This window comes from Apteryx mantelli, chromosome 1, assembly GCF_036417845.1.
Source record: "Apteryx mantelli isolate bAptMan1 chromosome 1, bAptMan1.hap1, whole genome shotgun sequence".
Classification (NCBI taxonomy): domain Eukaryota; kingdom Metazoa; phylum Chordata; class Aves; order Apterygiformes; family Apterygidae; genus Apteryx; species Apteryx mantelli.
Genome location: NC_089978.1, coordinates 76,697,433 through 76,719,443, shown reverse-complemented (window position 1 = coordinate 76,719,443; position 22,011 = coordinate 76,697,433). Strand labels below are relative to the sequence as shown.

Sequence of the window (22,011 nt, the reverse complement as noted above, 5' to 3'; positions counted from 1 at the left end):
GTCAGAGATAACCATTTACACATACTTTGGATGTATTTTTAGTTTTAATGTGCAAGATGGTGTGTATGGAATGTATTTCATAGTAGGCAGTGGGATCTAGCAAAAGTTTCTACCTAAAACTTTCTCTTCTACATAAAAATTAATCCACTATCCTGAACAGGTTGTATAAATGGTCCAGACCTTGCATGCTCTGCTGAGATACTTGGGCTTGGATATAGAATTTCCTTCAGTGGCTTTCTCTTGGATCTTATTTAGGTTGTTTAAATAGGACTTGGTTAAATTAAATGGCGGGGGGAGGGATGTTACTGATAGTTGGGCCACTATCAACAATTTTTGAAAGAATGCTTTAAGCTGTAGTAAGCCTTTTAAAGCTTTTAAGAGAGCCAGTGATGGCTGGTGCCACAGCAGTTTCACTGAAACTTGTGGGACGCTTCTTTCCCTGGCTGTCACGTTGTTGAGTAACTAGCTGAACTCTTTGTTACTCTGCTGTCATGAGTGAAAATAAGGGGGAAAAACTACTTACAGTAATAGTGTCTATACCATGAACTTCTGAGCTGTGACCTGATGAACACATTGCAGTTGGCATAGAGTTAAACCATGTGAAAGGTTATCCATCCTTACAGTTGTTTTTATATGCTTATAGCAAATAAGAAATTTAATATGTTTTTAGGTCATGGAACTCTAGTTCTAATTGCATCCTCTTCCTCTGAGTACTTCTGCACGTTATATTTCAGGTCTAGAGTCTTCCTTTGGGGGAGGGCGGGGGGGGGGTTGTAACTTGCAGAAGGATCCTGGACTTCTGCTCTAAACCTCACTGAGTCTCTTTGGTTTGCTCATGGAATTGCTACTTACTGTAACTTGTCAGGTCCAGAAACTCCAGGACACTTTTAATTCTACCAAATGGGACAGAGCAGTGTATGGCTTAGTCTCTTAACCCATCTAGGTTAAGGCTAACAGCAAAAATAAGCTAGTGTAAAACTATCAGGGTTAAAACTAATAGATGTTTCTCCCTTACTATGGAGAGGGAAGAGGAACATGTATGATAAAATTAGATTTTATAGAATATCCAAAACAGCTGCCAGAGAATAACTAAAGGCTAACAAACTGCAGTGCAGGATAGGAAGAAGCAGCTGGGACTAAAACATTTGTTGCTAGAGGAAGGACTTTTGCATATATCCCTGATGCCTGTTTCTAACATAGATTAATTCTCTGTAGGTGTCTCTCTTAGCTTGACCATTCACTTATGTTAACTTTCTGATTGCAAAAGGCAGGCAAGATGAATCCTGATCTTAGTATGCTTTTAAGGCTCATTTAGGCTTATATCAAACAATACTGCTGCAATGTTCCTCTAAACTTCCTTGTTAGCACCGGAACCAGGTTGCTGCTAAGTGGAATCAACTGTGTGAGATGGGGTAAGAACAAATAAGGGGGCGGGGACACGACATTGCTTTTCAGCCAGCTCAGTGACCTGAGGCGATTCACCATACTGCTGCCCTATCACTAGTACTAACACAAAGGTCAGTAAAAACTATATGTGGGAGCAGGGGGAGATGAAGGTGTCCTATGGTTTAGCTTGGCTTATGCCATGCTGAGAAACTTTGTTATTAAGCTTTCAGACTAAATTACTGTCTTCAGATTTCTTTCAGTGCAAAAGCTAGATTTTAGAGGAAGACCCTGCCTGGAAAAGCTAATTTTGAAAGCTTTAAATTGTCAAAGGATCCACTTTTGCTTAGGAAAGTACTGTTAAGCATGCTAGACTAAATGGGACAGTGAACAGACAGTGAACTCTTGTAATAATAAATCTTCCTTCCTAATTTAGCTACAAGGAAGATAATTAACATACAAAGTCTTTTTTTTTTTTTTAATTGGATAACTGGAAATCTGAACATCTACCACAAAGTCAAGAAAGCTGCTATTATAGAAGATGCATTTTTCTAGGCTTGTCCTAAGTGAAGTTCTGGTAGTAAACTTACCTATCCTGAAATAGATTTTTTTTTTTTTTTTTTTTTTTTAAGCAACTTTAACCTGCCAAAGTATTTGGAATATTGGAACAGATTTTCTAAATTAAATGTCTTTTCCTTGCAAATGAGTCAGAATCCTTCATCAAGAATGAGATTTTCTAGACAAGTGGTATAACTCTTTAATCTGATGTTTCCAAGATTTAAATTTTGTAAAACTTATTGATAGTGCCACTTGCTTATCTAGAAGAAACATTGAGTTTCGTTGTACAGTCAAATCAACAGGAAGTTAAAGCAGAATCATTCTTGAGACTTTATGGGTCAGACTTGAACTACTGCTATATAAGAGTGGAGAGGCAGGAAGGCTGATCATTTTGAGCCTGCTAACAGATAACATTATTTTATATTCAAAATTATCATTTAATTTTGATAGACATTCTGTTCTATGAGAATTTACTGTGTTTAATAAATGAGAGGCTTTTCATTTAAAAAAAAAAAGTGTAGAATAAGTTTAGGACTTCTAAGTTCATGTGCTAAACAGCATTTATGTCTTTTCACTGCCACCCTATTGCCCTTCAGGACTAGAAGTATGTAACCTGCTCCCCAGTGTTGACTTCCATTTTCTCCTATAATCAATATTTATCAGTCACAGAAAGGAACTTTATGCAGTATCTCACTTTCTTGTTTTGTGTCTCGTAAGCTCTGTAAGTGGATGATTGCAGGGATAATATTAGGTTTTAAAAGGATAAATATCATATCTTTGCAGCAAATCTTCTTAGCTTATTATGCACCTAGGCAACATTTGCATAAAATGTGATATACAAAAATAGAAGAATTAATCTGTTGAACTCAATTTAAGCAAAGCTGATTTAAAATGTGTTGCAACACTTTTTTGGTAAATTCCCTGTCTAAAAATACTAAAGATTTAAACAGAACTTTTACCTATTTGATAGGTAAAAATCTTTTAGTGTTTTCAGTATGTAGTGCTATTTTTTGTTTGAGATCATGGTGTACCACTTCTTAGTAAAAATTTAAATGTAAAGTTGGGCACAAATTTGTGGTAGAATTTTTTTTGGTCTTACTGACTTAACCCTATTGTGTGTATTCCTTTGCCTCTTGGTTCTAATATGAACATCCATATGGAAATTCACATTGGCTTATACAGTGAGAGCTGACTCTTTTAATGTTTTAAATGTTTTTACAGAACACCAGGCATAACAAATGTCCCTGTCTGTCAGATACTAGGAAGCATAAGTATTTCTGTATGAAGATAGCTTTTTTTCCTTCTTCTGTAATCATGTCAAAAACAATGCAAGTACCAAGTTGGTTTAATGAATTGGCATCTTAATATATTTATATAGCTAACTGATTAAGTTCATCAATATTTACTTTGTCTTTTCCAATAAATACCATTTAAGTGATGGTATTTGGGGCTTCATATTCTGTTCCTTTGTCGGGCTTTGTATTTTTGTGTTAGACTCTATGTAGATCTAGACTTCACTGAGTATGCAGCCTTAAAATAAGTGGGAACAAGCACCTCCTCCCACATGTTTCAGAAATGAATCCTGTCCTCCAAGGACTCCATCATAGTGTCAACTCTTTCTTTCAGTTAGGAGGGAGAGGGAGGAGAACACTTCACTTTAAAAGCCCTGCTGTCTTCATTTTTGCTTAGAACCAGGTTTACTGCTCAGTGTAACTCATCTGTTGGTAGATATAAGCAGGCAGACAGGATGACTAGACTTGCCTCTTTGGGGTGAGGTGTATCCATAATCTCTGGTCCATTTACTAATATATTACTATATAGTAATTATAGTAATAGTTTTATTTTCCATTCACTGACAACAGCTGGAAAAGGATCTGGAGAGTAGCAAAATAAATTAGGAAATTTGCCCTTTAAGTAATTACCCCACTGGGATATAAATTTCCTTATAAATTTCTACTTCCTTACTTATAAAAGTCAAGGCAAATATGTGTTGGGTTAAGTGTGGACAGTCCTTATGGTTGTATATGTCAGGAATGAAAACTGGTTATGTATTAAAGGTTTTCTTGAATTCTCTTTATGGGCAAATCTTACAGAAGTTTTTTTACATTATTGTAAATGAGAAATTTTTGAGAAACTCTCACTATCCAGATTTAGTATAAAACCTAAACTTCAATGGCAACTTTAAAATAAATTACTGATTCTGGACCTAATATATACTTATTTCAAAGGTTAGTATGTCATTCAGTCCTAATACTGTAGCTCATGTCTACTTGGCTGAATTATTTACAAGCTTTTTTAAAGCTATTTTCCTTAACACAGAGTATGTATACTCTGAGTATATTTTTTGTGTGTATCTTGGCAAGTTACTCTAGAATTCTTTACTTACCAAGCCAGTGCCTTTTGGCAGTTTATCTTACTGGTACTAGTGTTAAAGGTTTTAACATACAACCATAAGAAAATTCAGGTCTTTCTAAATGTTAAATTGACCATTAGAGAAAGAATAAATAGCTAACTGTTGCTGCAGATTTTCAATTCAAACATTTGTCATTCAGACTTCTAGCAGTTCTTGTTAACGAAGAAATTCTGTGGTTAAAAAGGTTGTAATTCATTTTATAACCACTTAATCTCATAGAATTGGTGCGTTTTGATTGCTCTGGAATAATACAATTGATGCTTTCATCATCTATACAATATGGACATCTAGAGAACTACCTAGATGAAATTACGGAAAGCAGTGGAATTTTGAGCCCCCTGGTATTATGCATTCCTTCATCAGACCACATAAGGTAGAACAACCTCAGCTGTACTAGGAGCTTTTTGATTGTCACATGGGAGTTCAGACTGAGAGAAGAGAAGAAACCCTGGCCCTTGTTGGGAAGGTGAGGAAAAAGAGGAGGTGTAATACTAACTTTTCAGTGCATTATCTAGAGCTGATGGTTCTGGATGACTTGTTTCTTTCTTTGGTACAGGCAGTTATCCCTGTGTTGACCGTCATTAACAGTACAAATCAGTTTTCTGAGTGCAAGTTGCTAGTGGCATTTAAGAAGCATTAGTGTGTTCAGAACATCCACATGGCAGTTACAACATGCGAGCTGTGCTCCAAGTTGGCTGCTGGATACCACATGGAATATCCTTGGGCATTTCATATCATGCCCTAGATAGTCTTGTCACTAGATGCCTATGTGTAGACAACCAAATTAAGCCCTGGGGTTAGAACATTGTTTTGGTACTGAGAATTATGGTCTAGGAATTTTTATCCTTCCTTTGTGGTATTCACCAATGGTTCTAGTACATCTTTGACCTTTGAGGAAACGCTTTGAGGAATACCTCCTTGCTTTGAAGGAAGTAAAATACCGAGCCTGGAAAAATAACTACAGGAGGGGAAGAAGTTACAAATTCTTTGAAAGGGCACCAAAAATGAGAAGCTTCCAAAGTTTCTTCCCAAGAGACCAAAGTGATCAGCTCAAAGGTAAAGAATGAAGACAGCTGTGCAATGGTTCCAAAACCTCAGCATATTTTTCTCATCCTAAGTGAGAGAACTAAAGGATCCAGACCTGCTGGCTCTGCCTCTACCTCTTTGCTTCTTGTTTATCTTTTCTAATGCAAATGAAGCACTTCTATAGTTTATCTTTTTTCACCTCTTCTTGAGAAAGCAGCATGCAATAATAGGCAACATCTTTCAGTGTAGAGAGAATTTTTGTCTTGTAGCAGGAGATTTGCATTCTGTACTTGCTTTTGGAATGGAATAAATATCTAATGCTTAATTTGTAAAACAGTATATTTTTACATTAAACAAATGCTGAATTCAAAACTGACCTGAATATAACTTTTCTCTTGTATCTTAGACCCATTTTTCTTCCTGTGTGAATCCATCTTTCTGCAGTTCTGAATCTGTTGTTTAGTTTCTTCCTCGTAATTGCTCTCTGGAACATGTTTACAATAGGCTAAAAGATGAACAATATATAAAAGAAGAAAAAATGCTTTTATTGTATAATCCTTTTAAATAGCACCCACGGAAGTTGCATGTGCTAGAATAGCTGTTATCAAATCCTGAACTGAGATTTCCACGTGCATTTAAGAACAGTGTTTAACCTGCACTAATGTAAATTCATTATTGTGCAGTGAGGTTTCTGAAGTAAGAGTAGTTTATGAAAGAATATAAAGTTTCCAATGAATGAACAGCTCTGTTGCTAACTTTCTTCTTTTAGAAGCTTTTTCCATCCGTTCTTCTTTTTGCCTCAAATTTTCCTTTTCGAAGAAACAGTTTTTTAACTTGAGACTTAAAATTTTCTTACCTGTGGATTTTAAGTGCCTTGTCTGCCTGTACTAGGCTTTCTTGAAATAGTGATTTACTTGGTCTTACCTGAAAAATTAATGACATGCTGGTAGTTTATAACTGACATTTATCCTTTTCTCAGTTTAAACCTCAGGCAGATCTGAAGAACCTGCCCCTGCTGTAGCAATTTGAGCAACTCACATGAGTGTTGCTATCCAGGCAGATGTTGTAAATAGGGTAGAGGGGGGATTAAATGATTAAAAAGAAAAAAAACAAAGCAACCCTTCTGCTTCACCCCGGCTCATTGGAACAAACAGGATTTTTATTCTGTTCAGTAAAAGATGATTTGATCACTAGTGCTGAAAAGCATGCTAGCTATGTGACTCTGGTACCCGTCCAATTTAACATTCCTTTTTCGCATAGGGTAACTGTAAGGGCTCTATTAAAATGTTGATATGTAGAGTTCAGTTTCTAGAACTGAACAAGAAATTAATGCAATTGCATACGTTATTTGTAGTGCTGATGGTAATGTTACTTTGAGGATAAAATGTTGATATTTTTATTCTTTCCAAAAGTTTGGAAGTCTGGAGTTGAAAGGGTTTTTTGATACCCCATGGCACTTTTGTTGGTTCTAATTTTAGTGATTCAGCTGATGAGACTTCAGCTAATGACTAAGTGTCAAAAGTTTTAATTTACAGGATTGTTAGAAAATTGCAAGCATTCATTCTAGGTGTCACAGATTCAAGGTAACTTCTTCCTCTGTGAAATAAAATTTAACTCAGTTGAGGGAACTCAGCAACTGTGAACATGATCACTGGCTCAAATGCCAGGGCAGAGGGGACACAGTTAATTCAGGCTTTTTTATCCTGTGTATTCCAGTAAAGGCTCCTGGATTGGAACCCTGAAAATAAAAATCTGCTGTCTGCAGAATGCTTGCTTTAAGCTATATCAAAGCACCCAGGTCTTTCACTGATTTAAGGAAGGATTTTGATTATAGTAGGGAGGTAGGTATCTTTACAGGCATTTTGATGAAGATGGTAAGGAACAAAATACAACCTTGGTTGGAAATGAGAGAAATGGAATTCAGGATCTTGGGCATATTTAACACTAGGATAAGCCATCATAATAGCATTAACCATTGTTGTTGCATTCAAATAGGGCCTTGGGATGAAAAACTTTGTATTTAACTGCAAATTCTGAGTTGCCTGCTAACTCTATTCTTTCTTTGCTTGCTATCTTTGTTGCTCTGCCTTACTGGCCTTTCTTTTTGAGACTAAGTAAAAGGTGAATTATTCTTTACTGAAGCTAAATACATTTAAGTAGATAATTACTCTTGTTATTGTTTGTTTTGGGAGGGGGGGTTTGGTAGCATGGTATATCACTAATTCTAGTGAAACAGTTTTCTAAATTCTTATGTCATAATCGTGTAGTATGCCAAAAAAAAAAAAAACTCTGAAGGAATTATTTACTTCCTTTCAGAAAATCAACAATTTTTTAGGATTGAAAAAAAAGCCATGCATCCTCATTGTAAATTAGACAAGCTGGTAGTTGTAACAAAGTTGTCATGCTTATTTCAAAAGTTTGAATATGTAAAACTAGAAATATTTTAAAAGCAAATTCCCTCATGACCTGTCTGTTAAGCTAAAAGTTCAATGTTGTTTTTTTCTGAAACTGAAAATGGTAAAATAAGAGCATTTCAGATGTCTCCAGGAAGCAGTGTTTAGTGTGCTAATCTCGAAACTTAATATGATGTAAAAGACTAAAGTTGTTCTTACTAAATTTTTAACACCCCAGAAATCTTTCTAAGTGACAGTTTTTGAAAATGCTCGTGAATTTTTCCAGTGTGCTCTCAGACAGCTTATTCCAACCTATCATAAATCTTTTTGAAGGTATGTTGCAACAGTACCAAAGAGAATGACATCTTTCAGTCCTCATCCAAGGATGGCTACTGTAAGTGTTTTCATTGTACCTGACTGTCAAATGTGTGTGTATCCATTTAGGTTCAGACAAAGAAGGAAGAACCTTTGCCACCATCACTTAGTCAAACCATTCCAACTTTCTATTTTCCTCGAGGATGTCCTAAGGAAAAAGTGAATATAGATGCTGTGATCACCAAAATTGAGAGAACTTTCTCTCAGTTTCCAAATGAGAGGGCAACTTTAGAAGATATGGGGAAAGTTGCAAAGGTAAGGATTTGCTGGCTTTCTACATTCAGTACTGTAAACCTATGGAAAGGAAATATGAGTTCTGTGTCTTTTGTTTTCTTGCATTATGTGTTTTCATCTCTTACGAGGTAATACCAGTAAGACTTCATATTTAGCATGACTGATAGCACAGTTATGTGAGAAAATCTTTGCATTAACTATGTCCCAGATTGCCCTACATCATACTTACCAAAAGGAACGAGCCAAAAAACAAAATCAAACTAACTTTTTAGTTGCTTAAACAACCAAATACTGAAGGGCACATTGTATGTTCTGCATTCGCTATTGACTACCAACCTTCAGACAAAGCACTGTTAATATGCATTTTGGTTTCAGGCCTCCAAAGTGTTAGTTGTGTGATGAAAATGACCATGTAATTGATATAAAAATTTGCAGACTTCTGTTTTCTCATTGAAGTGTCCTGAACCTCCGTTGTAGAACACTGAAATCCACAATGGTTTGGGAACTCGGGATTATTGCTATTTAGTGGTTATTGAAGCACTAATCTAGAGTTACTGCAGAGTGACAAAATACTGGGTTTAGAAAGCAGCAAAGTTGGGGAGGTGGGTTTGGATGGAAGCGGGGTTTGTTTGTTTGTTTTTACTTCTGCATAATGCATGATAAACTAGTTTAATACAACTTACATTGTAAGTGTATTTCATCACTGAAAGTCATGATCTTGGTCATGAGTCTTGGGTTCTCATTCCTGTTCCCATCACTTTGCACATTAAGTCCAGGGTCTAGAAAACAGAAACAAAGACCTTCTCAAGAGCACAATTAGGAGTTCAGAAACTCCTGGTTTGTCCCACCAGAAGTGTTTAACTACTAAGCTGAAAGATAGGATTCTCTCCTTTCACAGCTCCGTTCTGCATAGAAGTGGTGCTTCAGCAAGAGGTGTAGGGTGCCAGTCATCTATAATTCAGTGAAAAAGGCACCCTCCAGAAACAAAGAGGAACAGTTTGAAGCCTCTCAGGCTGAGGAGAGTATTTCTCAAACCCACATTTCTTTAGCATGGGTTTTTGGAGTTCTTTTTGTTTTTGTTTTGTTTTTATTTAAGTAACGGTTAAACTACTGTATGAAAAGTAACTGTGCTTTTTCTCCAGGGGCTTTACACGTTATGTAATATGCCAAATCTTGTATGAGATCCTCAGATGCTGGTATGTCTGTGACTACTGAGTCAGTCCGTTTTAGGCAGGAGTTGGGTACTTTGTTGTTAAGATTGAGGAAGTTTGGAACAGACAGAAACAGCATTGAGGTGAATGGGAACTCTGAAGCTTTGAAGGTGCAATTGCTAAATGTCCTGAAGCAAGCAGCCGCTGCTCAGGGCAGGCTGGCCTGCTACTGAAAGTTGGATAGAAAATACACGTGCATATGCACGAATTCAGAGAGGTTGAGCCATTCTGTGAATCAAACAAATGTAAACTTGCTCCAGTCCAGAAGCTGCATAGCAGTTTGTGCTGTCTTGAGCCCAACTTAAGCGTATCTGGCCCTTTAGCAGAGCTTATTAGCTTGGACTTTGCTCAGCTGCTTGGAGCTTGGACAGAGCTGATATGTGACTGCATTCATCTATTAGGCATGCTGAAAATTGCCTCATGTTTTGCTTTCCTCTTTTGGATTTATGCCTAAAGCAATTGCTTAAACTTAATTATTTTGGAGTGTACAGTTGGTTTCAGGAACTGTTTTAAAAAATTGTGCTCATTGTAGTTTCAGAAATGCTTTTAATCCTCTATGCATATGTGCAGTGATACAAACGTTTCTCCTGTGATGTTAACACTTGCAAAATTTAATTTTTGAAAGGCTTATAAATGAGGGAGTAACCCTCAGATAAGTAATCAATGAACTGAGTTGATGTACGCTTTAATTCTAGGCTTGTGAATGCCCGCTTTACTGGAAAGGTCCATTGTTTTATTGTGCTGGAGGTGAACGAACAGGATATGTGTCAGTTCATAAATTTGTTGCAATGTGGCGAAAGTAAGTAGGTTGCATTTTTAGAGGTACTGTATTTCTTGATTTAAATGTGATATTTTAAGCTCTGAAAGAGATCCAGCCTGTAAAGGGAAGAAAACATTTTCCTACAATCAAGCATTGACAGCAGACTTGTACCTAGGGAAATGTAAATAGTTCATCCCTTTTAAAATAAATAAATCTTTATTTACTGTGTTTATAGATTTTTAAATGTTTGCGGTAAATGACTGCAGCTGTTTGTGGGGAAAGTGAAAACTACGGTTCTAACTCGCAGAAGTCAGTTCTGGAAAAAATGCATTTTCTTCTGTCTAGTTCTGCTTCCAGTTCTAACTTAGTATCTTTTCATATAATCAATCTGATTGCGTACCCACCTCCTTTAATGTAAATGTAGGAGACTATATATATTGTCTAGAAATGTATAAGAATGCTAGATGGCAAAGAAAGCTTAACAGACGCCTGCCTATTCTGTTTGGATAACTTCACTTGGAGTGCACTTTGACACTTGTAATTTGTTTTTGAATTAAATGTTGTGGTTGCAGTTTCATAAGCTGTGCATGAGTAATTTTCAATGTAGAGTATTAAATGCATATATTTACATTTCAGAATACTTCAGACCTGCTATGATGATGCTGCAAAATTTGTTCATCTTCTAATGAACCCTGGATGCAACTACTTGGTGCAGGAAGACTTCATTCCTTTTTTACAAGTAAATTGCAACTGGAACTAGTTCTGGAAAGCACAACAAAATGACCTGGCAGAGCAATTTTTTTTGAGTTAAACATACTTTTTCATGGTTTTAATTTAAAAAGTTCATTGATATTTAGTGTAACTCACTTTGCATGGTCAGCTAGGTTGCTAGTGAGTGACTTCATTTATAGTTAACTGCTATTTTATGTAAGGTGAGATTTCTTTTTTTTTTTTTTTTTTTTTTTCAAGCTACAGTGAGATACATGGACTTAAAATTGCTTGCAGGAGCGGCTCACAGGTCAGAAGATCTTCAGGATTTAGAAAGGAGTTGAAGCTATTTAAGTTAAGGAGGTCCTTTGGAAGGCAAGGGAAAAGTGACAGATGAATCTAAGACCTAATAGTTTCTCCCAGAGCAGCAAATAATACCAAGTAAATGAATAAAACCTAATTGTTTTTCAGTGGACTGCAGTCAGACACAGAAGTATGCTACTAAGAGTTGTAGCAGCTTATAACTTATGTCCATCTGGTTAACATATTCTTCTAAAATATATTCTGTTATTCTAGCTTTTAAAAGATAATTTTGTTTTTAAAAATCAACAGGGATATTTACATGAAGTACTTTGTAAAGGAGATTATCATTAATAATGTAGTTAGATATGACGTGTTGTGGTTAAGGAAGCAGATGTGCTGTTCTGTGCTAATGATTTTATATAGACACTAATGAATACTGTTTGGGATATTGTTCTTCCTTTCTGTTTAGGATGTGGTGAATAGTCATCCTGGCCTATCGTTTTTAAAAGAAGCATCTGAATTTCATTCTCGGTACATTACTACAGTAAGTGGTTTTTATTTGGAAAAGTTGCTTTTTGTTAGCTAAGTATGAAAAGCAAAATGTTTAAAATTAGTCACTATATATAAAAATCTGTCATACTTGTCTTTGGAAAAAAGTCAAATATGCTGTCAATCTTCTACATGACTAGAAATCTTGTGAAGACAGACTCAATTTCTTAATAATCATAGCTTTTCTTAACACTTAAGAAATTTGCTGAACACTGAACTTAATATTTTTGAAACACTGAATTGTAGTAGTGTAGAATAAGCTAATGAACATTAAATGAAGAACAGACTGTTCTTATCTTAAACACTTGACTGTGGCTATAGATTGTAGTCATTAGAATCCTGGCCCTACTCTGGGATTAATTAAATGGAATTCTGAATGAAAGGTCTACATTAAAGTGATTATTTCAGTATTAAATAAAATAATGATAATATTGAAGCTGCTTACTACATTCCTCTTCAGGGATTTTCTTTCTTAGCAGATTTTATACATGAAAAGTTCCATTTCTCTCTTCCTAGAGTTATGTGACTGAAGTAATCATTCTGTATGCAAGAGAAAAATCAGTGGCATTAAATTTTCTCAACCATGGACTAGACAGCCAGTTTCACTGAAGTCAAAAGATTAAAATTCTCCAAAAGGACATTCAGTTCACTTTCTTTGTGCATGTCAAAACCAGCTTAGCAAATATTTTCTAGCAAAAACGTGCAGAGAATTGGTCATATTTTACTTAATTTATAGTTGGACCTAGCCCTAAGCTGTGGAAGCTTTTATTTTAAAATAGAAACTTTAGTTCTGCACACTCTAATCCCATTTGAAAGTGTTTGGTTCTGGTTCCTCATATCGTTCCTATAGAGACTGCCAGCCTATCAAGTATATCCTGCCATAGTAGGTTTTGCCTCTTATTACTGTGGTAACATGAAATCCCAGAACTTTCCTGTCAGATATGATTCTTCCTGTGAGTGGTTTTTATTAATGGATTAACGATATCAAAGTCTGCTCTGCCTGAAATTGTGAAAACTTGCTGCTTTTCCTGAAGGACAGTAGGAGGAGAGAGGTCCTGCCATTTCCAGTTGCTTTTCTTTGGAGGAACAGCTTATTTGAGTAGGTCTGAGTATAGCAATATCAGACAAATTAATACTAGCAGTATTTTGCTAACAAAATTTAGTCTAGTCTTCAACAGAAATTCATGTTTAATCAAAAATTTAGAAAATAAACTAGTATTATTATGAATATAGCAAGAATATTTGAAATACCTGTCTGCAGAACAAGAAATGGCAGGAGGACTGTCTGCCTTTTCTTGTCTTATTTTAGGATGGAGTAACTGTTGACCAGTGCAGACTTCTAAATTTATGTCCTCCAAGTCATTACTAAAATAACTATAGATGATTTTTCTCTTAAGCTGAAGCATGGCATTTTATACTTGTATTCAAGATAATAGTTAAACTTGTAGAAGCCTTAATGTTGCTATGTGAAGGTATATCTAAAGGACTTTGTAAGCGCTGTAGTTGAGGATTTAATGTCTGTTAATGCGAACTTGCAGTTAGAGGTTAAATGATCCATTTTTCTGCTATCACGTGTGTGTGTGTGTTTATACTTATATTTATACACGCATGCACACACACATATATATAATCTTTTGTGAAGCAGGTGTCTTGTAAGTGTTCAACCATACAAGCAATCGGTTCCATCTGCTATGCATTGGTATAGGTTAGTTGGTCACAGTCTAGTGGGGTAAGGCTAGGTATGTCAGTTCAGGATTAGACTGAACTATATTTAAAAAGCTTGTCTTGGCAAATAGATGATACATTTAATCTGTAAATAAGTGATGTATATATCTTAACTGTGAATTCTTGAAATTGTAATCTGTGTATTGCACAACTTCCTCTCCCTTCTGACAAAGTATCATGCAGCATAGTAAAGAGGACAATTTTCAGACAATTTACTTGCACTCTGATTGGATTCACTTTAGAAAAACAGTTTTTGTTCCCTGTTGTCTCCAGCAAACATTCAATTTTGTTTTTATTTTTAGAGCAGTTAAATGTATAACAGATGAGATAATGACATGCAGATGGATTAAGTTGCAAAGCTAAGGCAAAAACCTTTTTAGAAAAAATTGCTTTGTAGTTTAAGCCAAAAATGGGCCTTCCCTGAACTCACAATTAGAATTGAGCTAATTAAGTTTCAGAAGTAGGCCAGTTTATTCTCCTTTCTGGGTTTATTGAACCAGCTGTTCTTGTTCAAAGTAAGAGCTGCAGAGCTTGCTGTGTGCTACAGTTTAAGCTTTATTTTAAAACTTTATGAATACATTATACTTTTTTTTTTTTTTTTGTAATTTAGAAATGGTCGGTTGGTTTAAACTATTGATTTACTGCAGTTAAAATCAGAAGTGATAAACTTAAATAACGAAATCTTTAGTTTGGAAGAGATTTTATTTGGGGAGAGAAGTTTTCTAAAAAGATTGCTTCTTTTTGGCTGGTAACTACTGTATTGCAAATAAAACAGTACAAGTGCACTATTTAGTGCTTTGATAATCAGCTGTATATAGCCCATCTTCAATTAAGCAATTATAGCTTGTACTGTGTTTAGATGTTTTTGTCTACATTTTAGTGGTAAATGACTTATTTGAAATGTATAACTGGCTGACGAGTCAAAATAATTGATGTGACTACTGAATTCAGTTGAAGAAAGTGTTTTGAAATAGTTTAAAGTTAAGCAATTTATGCTGAATGCAGAAATCTACTGAAATATTTTGCATGTAAAACTGATTTAAACAAGTATTAGAAACAAATTAATTCAATTGCATATCCAGTTTTCATATCATTCATAGCATAAAAACTAGTCATCTTTCTTGCATAAATATTTGTTCTTCAGTTAGAAAATATTTTACATGCTTTTTTTAATACTGCTGTCAGTTTTTTCAACTAGCTTTAAATAGAATAAAATTAAATGGAAAAATATATTCTCCCTCCACTCGCAGGAAGTATTGTTTCCATCAAATGTTTGTTTGTTGTCTTTGGGGACTTCAGAAGTAATGGCATCCCCAGTTCTGTAGTTTGATCTTTCTTAGACAGTCCCCCTTCTATCTCTGCTTCATTTGTGAAGTAAAATATTCTTTTACAGTAAACATTAAGTCTTTAAATTTGAAGTCATGAGATATATTGCTAGGTTTATTAGATGATATCCTGCTGTTCTGGAAGATTGGGAGGTAGTGAAATTGTCAGCAGACATATTCTGGATAGCTACAGGTATTCTACAGCTTCACTGTATGAGACATGGCTAGTGCAGCACTGAAAAAAAAAAATATCCAGATGAGTTTAGATGCAGATTTGGAAATAGTTTGATAATGTGACTTAAGAGAAGCATCAGTCTGCTAAGTGACAAGAAGAATGGAGTTGTGAACCCTTCAGTAGAGGGGAGAGATGGAGTCCTAAAATGCAATTGAACTAAGATTTATCTTTGATCACAGAGATTTTGGGAGGCTGTTTAGTTAACATAGTTAAGATCACTTTTCAATTTTCTGTTTCTTGCAGGTTATACAGAGAATATTTTATACAGTAAATAGGTCCTGGTCTGGGAAAATAACTTGTAACGAGCTCAGGAAAAGCAACTTTTTGCAGGTACAGAACATATAAAATTTTGCAAGACAGATGTTTCTACAAGTCTAAAAACTGCTTTGACTAAATGCTTAAGGGAGTAATATAAGTAGCATTTCTCCCTTTTCCAAAAACTAGCGAAGGCCAAGTTCCATTAATTCTCATATACTGGAATGTGTTTTACTCTAAATGTCATCTTTTATCTAGAGTTGTATGTATACATAGTTAATTAGCGGAAGTCTGGCTGATCTCATATTTCTCTGCATACATTACCTTTCAACCTTGTGTATTAAATGTTTGCTGTCATACCTCATGGTGTTTACTGTCTGAAGATAAAATAGTTTCACCGAAAGACTTTTAGACAATACTTATATTAACCTGGTTATGAAAACTCAGATCATGCAACAGCCATTTTAGAAATTCTTTACTGTGTTCTGTTTATCCTTTTGTTAATAGAATGTGGCATTATTGGAAGAGGAAGCTGATATTAACCAGCTGACAGAGTACTTCTCATATGAACACTTCTATGTAATCTATTGCAAATTTTGGGAGCTGGATACAGATCATGACCTCTATATTGATCGGAAGGATTTAGCTCGGCATAATGATCATGGTATGACAAATGAAGTACCTTTGTGGGTTAAAGGAACTGTAAACTTTAAACTGAGGAAGTAGTTAATTTCCAAAGCCAATGTTCATGAATCTGTTAAATAGCTGATTCTGCTGACTCAGGGAAATAAAGCAGACAAGTCATCTGTGACACCACTTCATGTCTAGTGATATCAAATTTGAAGAAAATTCTGGATTTGAACCCTGATCTTGGCAAAGTAGTAGAAGAGGAAAGGCACTTGTAAATGTATAGGCTTGATTTAAAAAAATGACTTAAGTCTTGGTACGTTATAAATGGCTTCACTTGAAGGTTTTGGGTTGTTATCTTTGGAAACAATCCATTTTACTGATATTATTCAAGTAGCATAGCTTTTATGGAAAAGAACATGGAAAAGAGTAGAAAAGTAAGACAAACATTTGGATGCTTTGCTTATCAGAAGCTTTTGTTGACTCAACTACAATATATTTCAAGTTGTTTTAATGCTATTTAGTGGCTTTGTTTTCTGCATTCACAAGCTGCAATGATGTTGAGATTCTGCAGTCTTGCACACTTGTACCTAACAAATATTCTTGTAGCTTGTATCAAACTTATTTTTCAGATGCTTTGTGTCTATTGTCATCTTAAAATTATTTCTTTCAGGACTGGAAAGCTTACTTAAACACAAAGTGGCTATGGTGGCTATGGAATATTATCCCTTACCAAAAAGAATAAATAGAGTTCTTGTTGCTTCCTGAAGGCTTGCCTACTGAAGTCTGACACATTAGGACACTGTGGAAAGAAGGCTTTTGTTTGAGCGGTTGCTCTACTGAGCTAGTACGCAGCAGGAAATAAGCAGAATAGAAATCAGGCCACAGGCAGTTTAGTTCTGCACCTTTCTGCATCCTTTAAACTACAGAATACTGGTCTAAGTTTTAAGGACTGCTGCCTAATGAGAACTAGCCTAAATATGAACATAAAATGGATATGATTAAGACCTATGTCTAAAAATGGGTAAACTTCTATTTTTTGCATGTCTAAATTAGGTAATCTTGGTTCATCAGTCCCTTCCTTTCTTACTGTGGCTGGCCTAAAATTAGGCTATATCAAACACTTTTTATGCATAATAATAAAAAACATTAAAGTGTATAGGTGTTGTTGAGAAGAATGAACTACTTCCTCAGTGTTTTAAAAGTACATAGAAGCAGCACATGATATGTCTGAAACAAACTGGCTATCCCACAGTTCTGGGGATAAATGTTAAGCAGGGACTAATGTTCCAATTAATATGGTGATAACATCATCAAATGTATATAAGACAGATTAACTGTTTTAATGGTTAACCACTTGGGTTAATTATCAGTATTTCTGCAATGTCTTAAAAAAAAAAATCTGAGATAGAATAATCAGAAGTAATTCTGCTTCTGTGAGAATAGTATCTTGTGCAGCTTTGAGTACCATTCACAGATTCTTCAGGATACATTATCCTGAATACAATATTCTGGCACAGTATCCTTTACAGAAAGCAGTACTCAGTTAAGATATCTCTAACATCCCTGAAGTGGTCTCAAAATAGAAGCATGGATCAGAACCATGTTGGAAGTAGACCCAGGTCAGAACCAGTTAGGTATGCTCATTATGTATTAACGTGCCAATTCTATTTTTAGCTCTTTCCCAAAAGCTAGGTCATATAAACTGGAATGACACTTGAAAACATGATTTACTGGTAAATGCTGTCTTAGTAATCAGCCAATTTTGTTGTTTTTATTACGTTACTATTGTTGCATCAAGCCTGAATTCAAAGGTGGTTAGTTCTAGCATTGCTTTGGAGACTGTGTGTTAAATGAACCTCTTCAATGGGACTCAAAAGGATTAATAAGAGCCTCACTTGATCTTTCTCACAGATGTGTATGTATAAGAGGTTTCCAATAAACTCGTCAACTAGACAATACAAAGCACAAATAACTTGTGTAAAATGTGGTGTCAGTTATGTACCTTTCTTTCACAGCAATATCAAATAGGATGATAGAGAGGATCTTCTCAGGAGCAGTAACAAGGTAATTACTTTGTATGCTGATTTATATCTATATTTGTTAAATCAAGCATGACGTTTTTAGAATAGATGACTTCCCCTAGAATGGAATAGTGAATTTCAAGGCTTAATATTGTAGTTCAAACACTACAGTATTCTTGGAATCTTTGGCTCAGTCCAAGATCTTTACTTTTCTTTCTTTACCCATATTAACACAAGCCATTGAATATTGTACAGCTCAGCAGGGATGGAAATGAAGAAGGGAAGAATGTTGGCTTTGTTTTTTCCATCCATCAAAGCTGTAGAATTCTCAAAGGGAATTGCACTTTTCAGTAGTGCTTGTAAAATGAATGCTTATTGCATAAGCAAGTTTAGAAAAATACCTTCAGTTGAGGTATTTCATGCTTTTGACAGTCATTCTTCATTGTTCTACTTGAACTGACTTTGTCTCATGTAGATACGGTATTTTACTCAGTTTTGAAACATTTTGCTATCATTCATGCTATATTTGCAGCTAGAAAGTGATTGATAAACAGAAATGGCATGACAAAAGTTGAAATGACACTTGGCACGCACATGTCTAGAGCTTACTCCTTCCTTTTTATGCGAGTGATTTGGGCAATACAAAAAGCACGCATATTTTTCTAAACATTGTGAGGGTAACAGTAAATGGGAATTTTGTGAATGAATATTCCTGGGAAAAGCTGCCTATCTGACTTTTTACTAGAAAGCTTGATGACATCTATTCAGAAAGTATTCAGATGCTATGTTCTGTGGTATAAGAGTAGAAACAGACAATTACTTTCTTGTCACATACATTTACTTCCTGAATATCTTCATTTCATTCTTATTTTCATATTTCCATCCTAGTACTCTTAGCTGATGGAGCTCTGTACAACTTTAAATTCTCAACACTTTTAGCTCAATAGGGATTCTAAAAAGCACGTGTGCTTGTATAAATTAAAAACAAATTGAAATAGCTCCTTTGTTCATAACTAAGGTACTGTATTGCTGTCCAAGAAGGGAAGCTGTAGGTTCCTCTGCGCAGGTACTATTCGCTTGTTACCCTTCTCTATAAATACCCACTGCAGTAGAAATAGAACAGAGCACGTGAAGCTTTCTTGCCCTCAATGATCAAAGCAGTCTCTGACAAGCCACCTTACAAACACTGTCTTTTAGCAAAATATATAAACGGTTAATAGCAACGAGGAAAGTAATTCTTAATTTTGCTTACTAAAACTTAAGCATTTTAAAACAAATCCTTTATTTTTTTTTCCTGCACTGGCCTTCAAGAGGTAGAAAAGCACAAAAAGACGGAAAAATTAGCTATGCTGATTTTGTCTGGTTTTTGATATCTGAAGAGGACAAAAAGACTCCGACAAGGTAAAAATGAATTTATTTTAACAGAACTAAAAATTGGCTTTATTGGTTTTCTAATCTTTGAACGGGAACCGTTGATGCTCAGTTAGAACTCTGGGAGAAGCTAAGCTGTGAAAACATGAATGGAAAACTGGCTGCAGTTCATTGTATGGTTCTTATTTCTCAGTTGCTTCTAGTGTTACCACTGTAAAGATCTATCTTAATGACTTTTACGAGGGTAATTAAATGTTACTGTTCCACATATGTGTAGCCTACTAATGGACAGAGTCATAGATAAAGGAAAATGTGGCTGTTTCATGATGCTGGAGGTTCTTGGGAACTACCCAGCTAGCCATTAGCTGTAGGATATTGATAAGAAACTTACTGTGTGAAGTGTTATTGGCTTCTTCAAAACCCAAGATCTTTTTTCATATTGATGGTACAATTTCATTTTTTCATTGGCTCCCTTGAGTTCTCATATAATGCCACATGTTTTAGACTTTTATCTTCTCCATCATCCCCTCACAATTTACAAGTTTTTTCAAATGCAAACAATGTCAGAAACTCTTATCACAATATATGTTTCTTGTTTAATGACTTCCTATGGCATTATGGAACGTAGGCATAAGTCTAGGTTTGCGTCTGTAAGCAGTGCAGCCTTTAAAACAGGCAACATAAATTCTTAACTCCTTAATAAGCTTGTATAAACTGTTCTTTAATAAAATTACTGAATTTCAGCATTGAATACTGGTTTCGCTGCATGGATCTTGATGGGGACGGTGCTTTGTCTATGTATGAACTGGAGTATTTTTATGAAGAACAGTGCCAAAAATTAGATAACATGGCCATAGAACCTTTGCCATTTGAAGACTGTTTGTGCCAGATGCTGGATCTTGTGAAGCCACAATATGAAGGTAACAAAATCCTTTTCCATTATGTAACTTCTGCCTCTATGGATTAGGAGTTAGTGTTCCCCTAAGAACATTCTGTTGGCTATACTGAGAATATGCCTTGGTGTATCTCTCTAAAGCCTATTAGTGCTTATTAATTGAATGGTCTTCTGAGGACAGGCAGATATTCATTTTCATACTAAAAGGTAATATGCTGTTTTAAAATTCTTCTAAGGCTTTTATTTTGGGCTTATAGCCATGTTTAGTCTCAAATGAAATCTTGTCACTGTCTGGCTGTGGTGGTGCTCTCAAGAAAAGCTCTTGAATGTTCTGTTTCTCTTGCTGCCTACCTGTTCCCAATACTCATTTATTTTAGATTCCTGCAGAGGGACAAGTGTCTAAGTGGTGCTTGTCTCTAGATCAGTAATGAAATTACTTTAGGAGCCTGAATTTCCACTAACAAATTCATACCAATGGGATTAAAAATAGCTGAATATTAAACTGTCCTTAGTTTTTGGCCATTTTCCATGTTTTGAAGTTCATTAAACCTTCTGCGTTCTACCCTCCTGTATTTGACATGTATGATCTTTAGCTGATGAAATTTGAGTTTACAGGTTATGCCTTAAAAAGTATAATACATCATGATGCTCACTTTATTTGCTGTTCTGTACAAAAAAATATTTTGAATGTCTTTCTGAACATGTTACTGTGGTGTTGAGTAGTATTCCACATGTTCGCTGCCTCTACCTCTGCGCTGTTTTTGATACTTATCTCACTAGTTTAATAAAACTGTTGTAGCCCTCATGTGGATAAGTGTTCAGGGATTTCTTGAACTCAGCACATCTGAAATCAAACCATCTAAATGTGACGTCTGAGCACTTCACTATAGGTATCACTAATAATCCTTATTATGGCTATACTTTTTTTAATGTCAGTTGCAGTGTGTAAAAGGACTTGGCATACAATCTAGTTGTTATTGTACAGACTCTGCATTGCAATAAATTTAGAACTGGCCTCTTTGCTCTTAGTGTTTGCTAGGAGTAACAGATTCTCTATCCATACACATATGTCGTCATTTTTTTGTGTGTGTGGTAGAAATAGATTGTTGACCATCTTAATTCCTTTGTTATGCTAGTTTTTTATGAAACAGCTTTTGCTACCTGAATTTCAGGCATTGCTTCAACTGTGTGTAGGAAGGTTGTTCTGTTTAATGTCTCTACATGTAACATTAATTTATTCTAGAATAAATTAATAATAAATAATCATCTTGCTTATTGCCCAGCTTATTTCCTGTATTGAAGATATTTAAATTACAACAAACTTAAACTTATTGAAGAAAAAGGCACTTGTCCATTATTGAGACATGATATTCTGCATGCTAAGGGAATTGAAATAGCTCAAAATTGGTTTTAGAGAACAGAAGCTTCACATTCTTATCTAAAACTGAGTTAATATGGACTTGTGAGATGAAAACCCATTTGTAGAAGCAGATGATAAAATTGTAAATGAAAAAGGAATATAAAGTATGTTTAGGCTGGAAGCTCATTTCTAGATATCATGCAATGAAGTTCCTAGACAAACCTTCCAATGCATGATGCATTGGTGGGGGGATTTACAATGAAATGAAGTAAGCTCTCAGA

General features: G+C 35.2%; 1 protein-coding gene across 5 annotated transcripts in view; it reads left to right on the top strand.

Moving 5' to 3' along the window:
* PPP2R3B (protein phosphatase 2 regulatory subunit B''beta) overlaps positions 1-22,011 on the top strand; it is a 54,502-nt gene that overhangs the window by 22,572 nt on the left and 9,919 nt on the right. For 4 of the 5 annotated variants that reach the window (XM_013950830.2, XM_067295951.1, XM_067295943.1 and 1 more), the window contains exons 2-10: positions 8,218-8,403; positions 10,289-10,392; positions 10,990-11,092; positions 11,834-11,908; positions 15,442-15,528; positions 15,961-16,117; positions 18,099-18,147; positions 19,416-19,505; positions 20,220-20,395. In XM_013950830.2, the coding sequence (XP_013806284.1) occupies positions 8,218-8,403; positions 10,289-10,392; positions 10,990-11,092; positions 11,834-11,908; positions 15,442-15,528; positions 15,961-16,117; positions 18,099-18,147; positions 19,416-19,505; positions 20,220-20,395 (1,027 nt within the window). The remainder of the gene's footprint in view (positions 1-8,217; positions 8,404-10,288; positions 10,393-10,989; positions 11,093-11,833; positions 11,909-15,441; positions 15,529-15,960; positions 16,118-18,098; positions 18,148-19,415; positions 19,506-20,219; positions 20,396-22,011) is intronic. The other variant, XM_067295935.1, reaches the window with a different exon arrangement.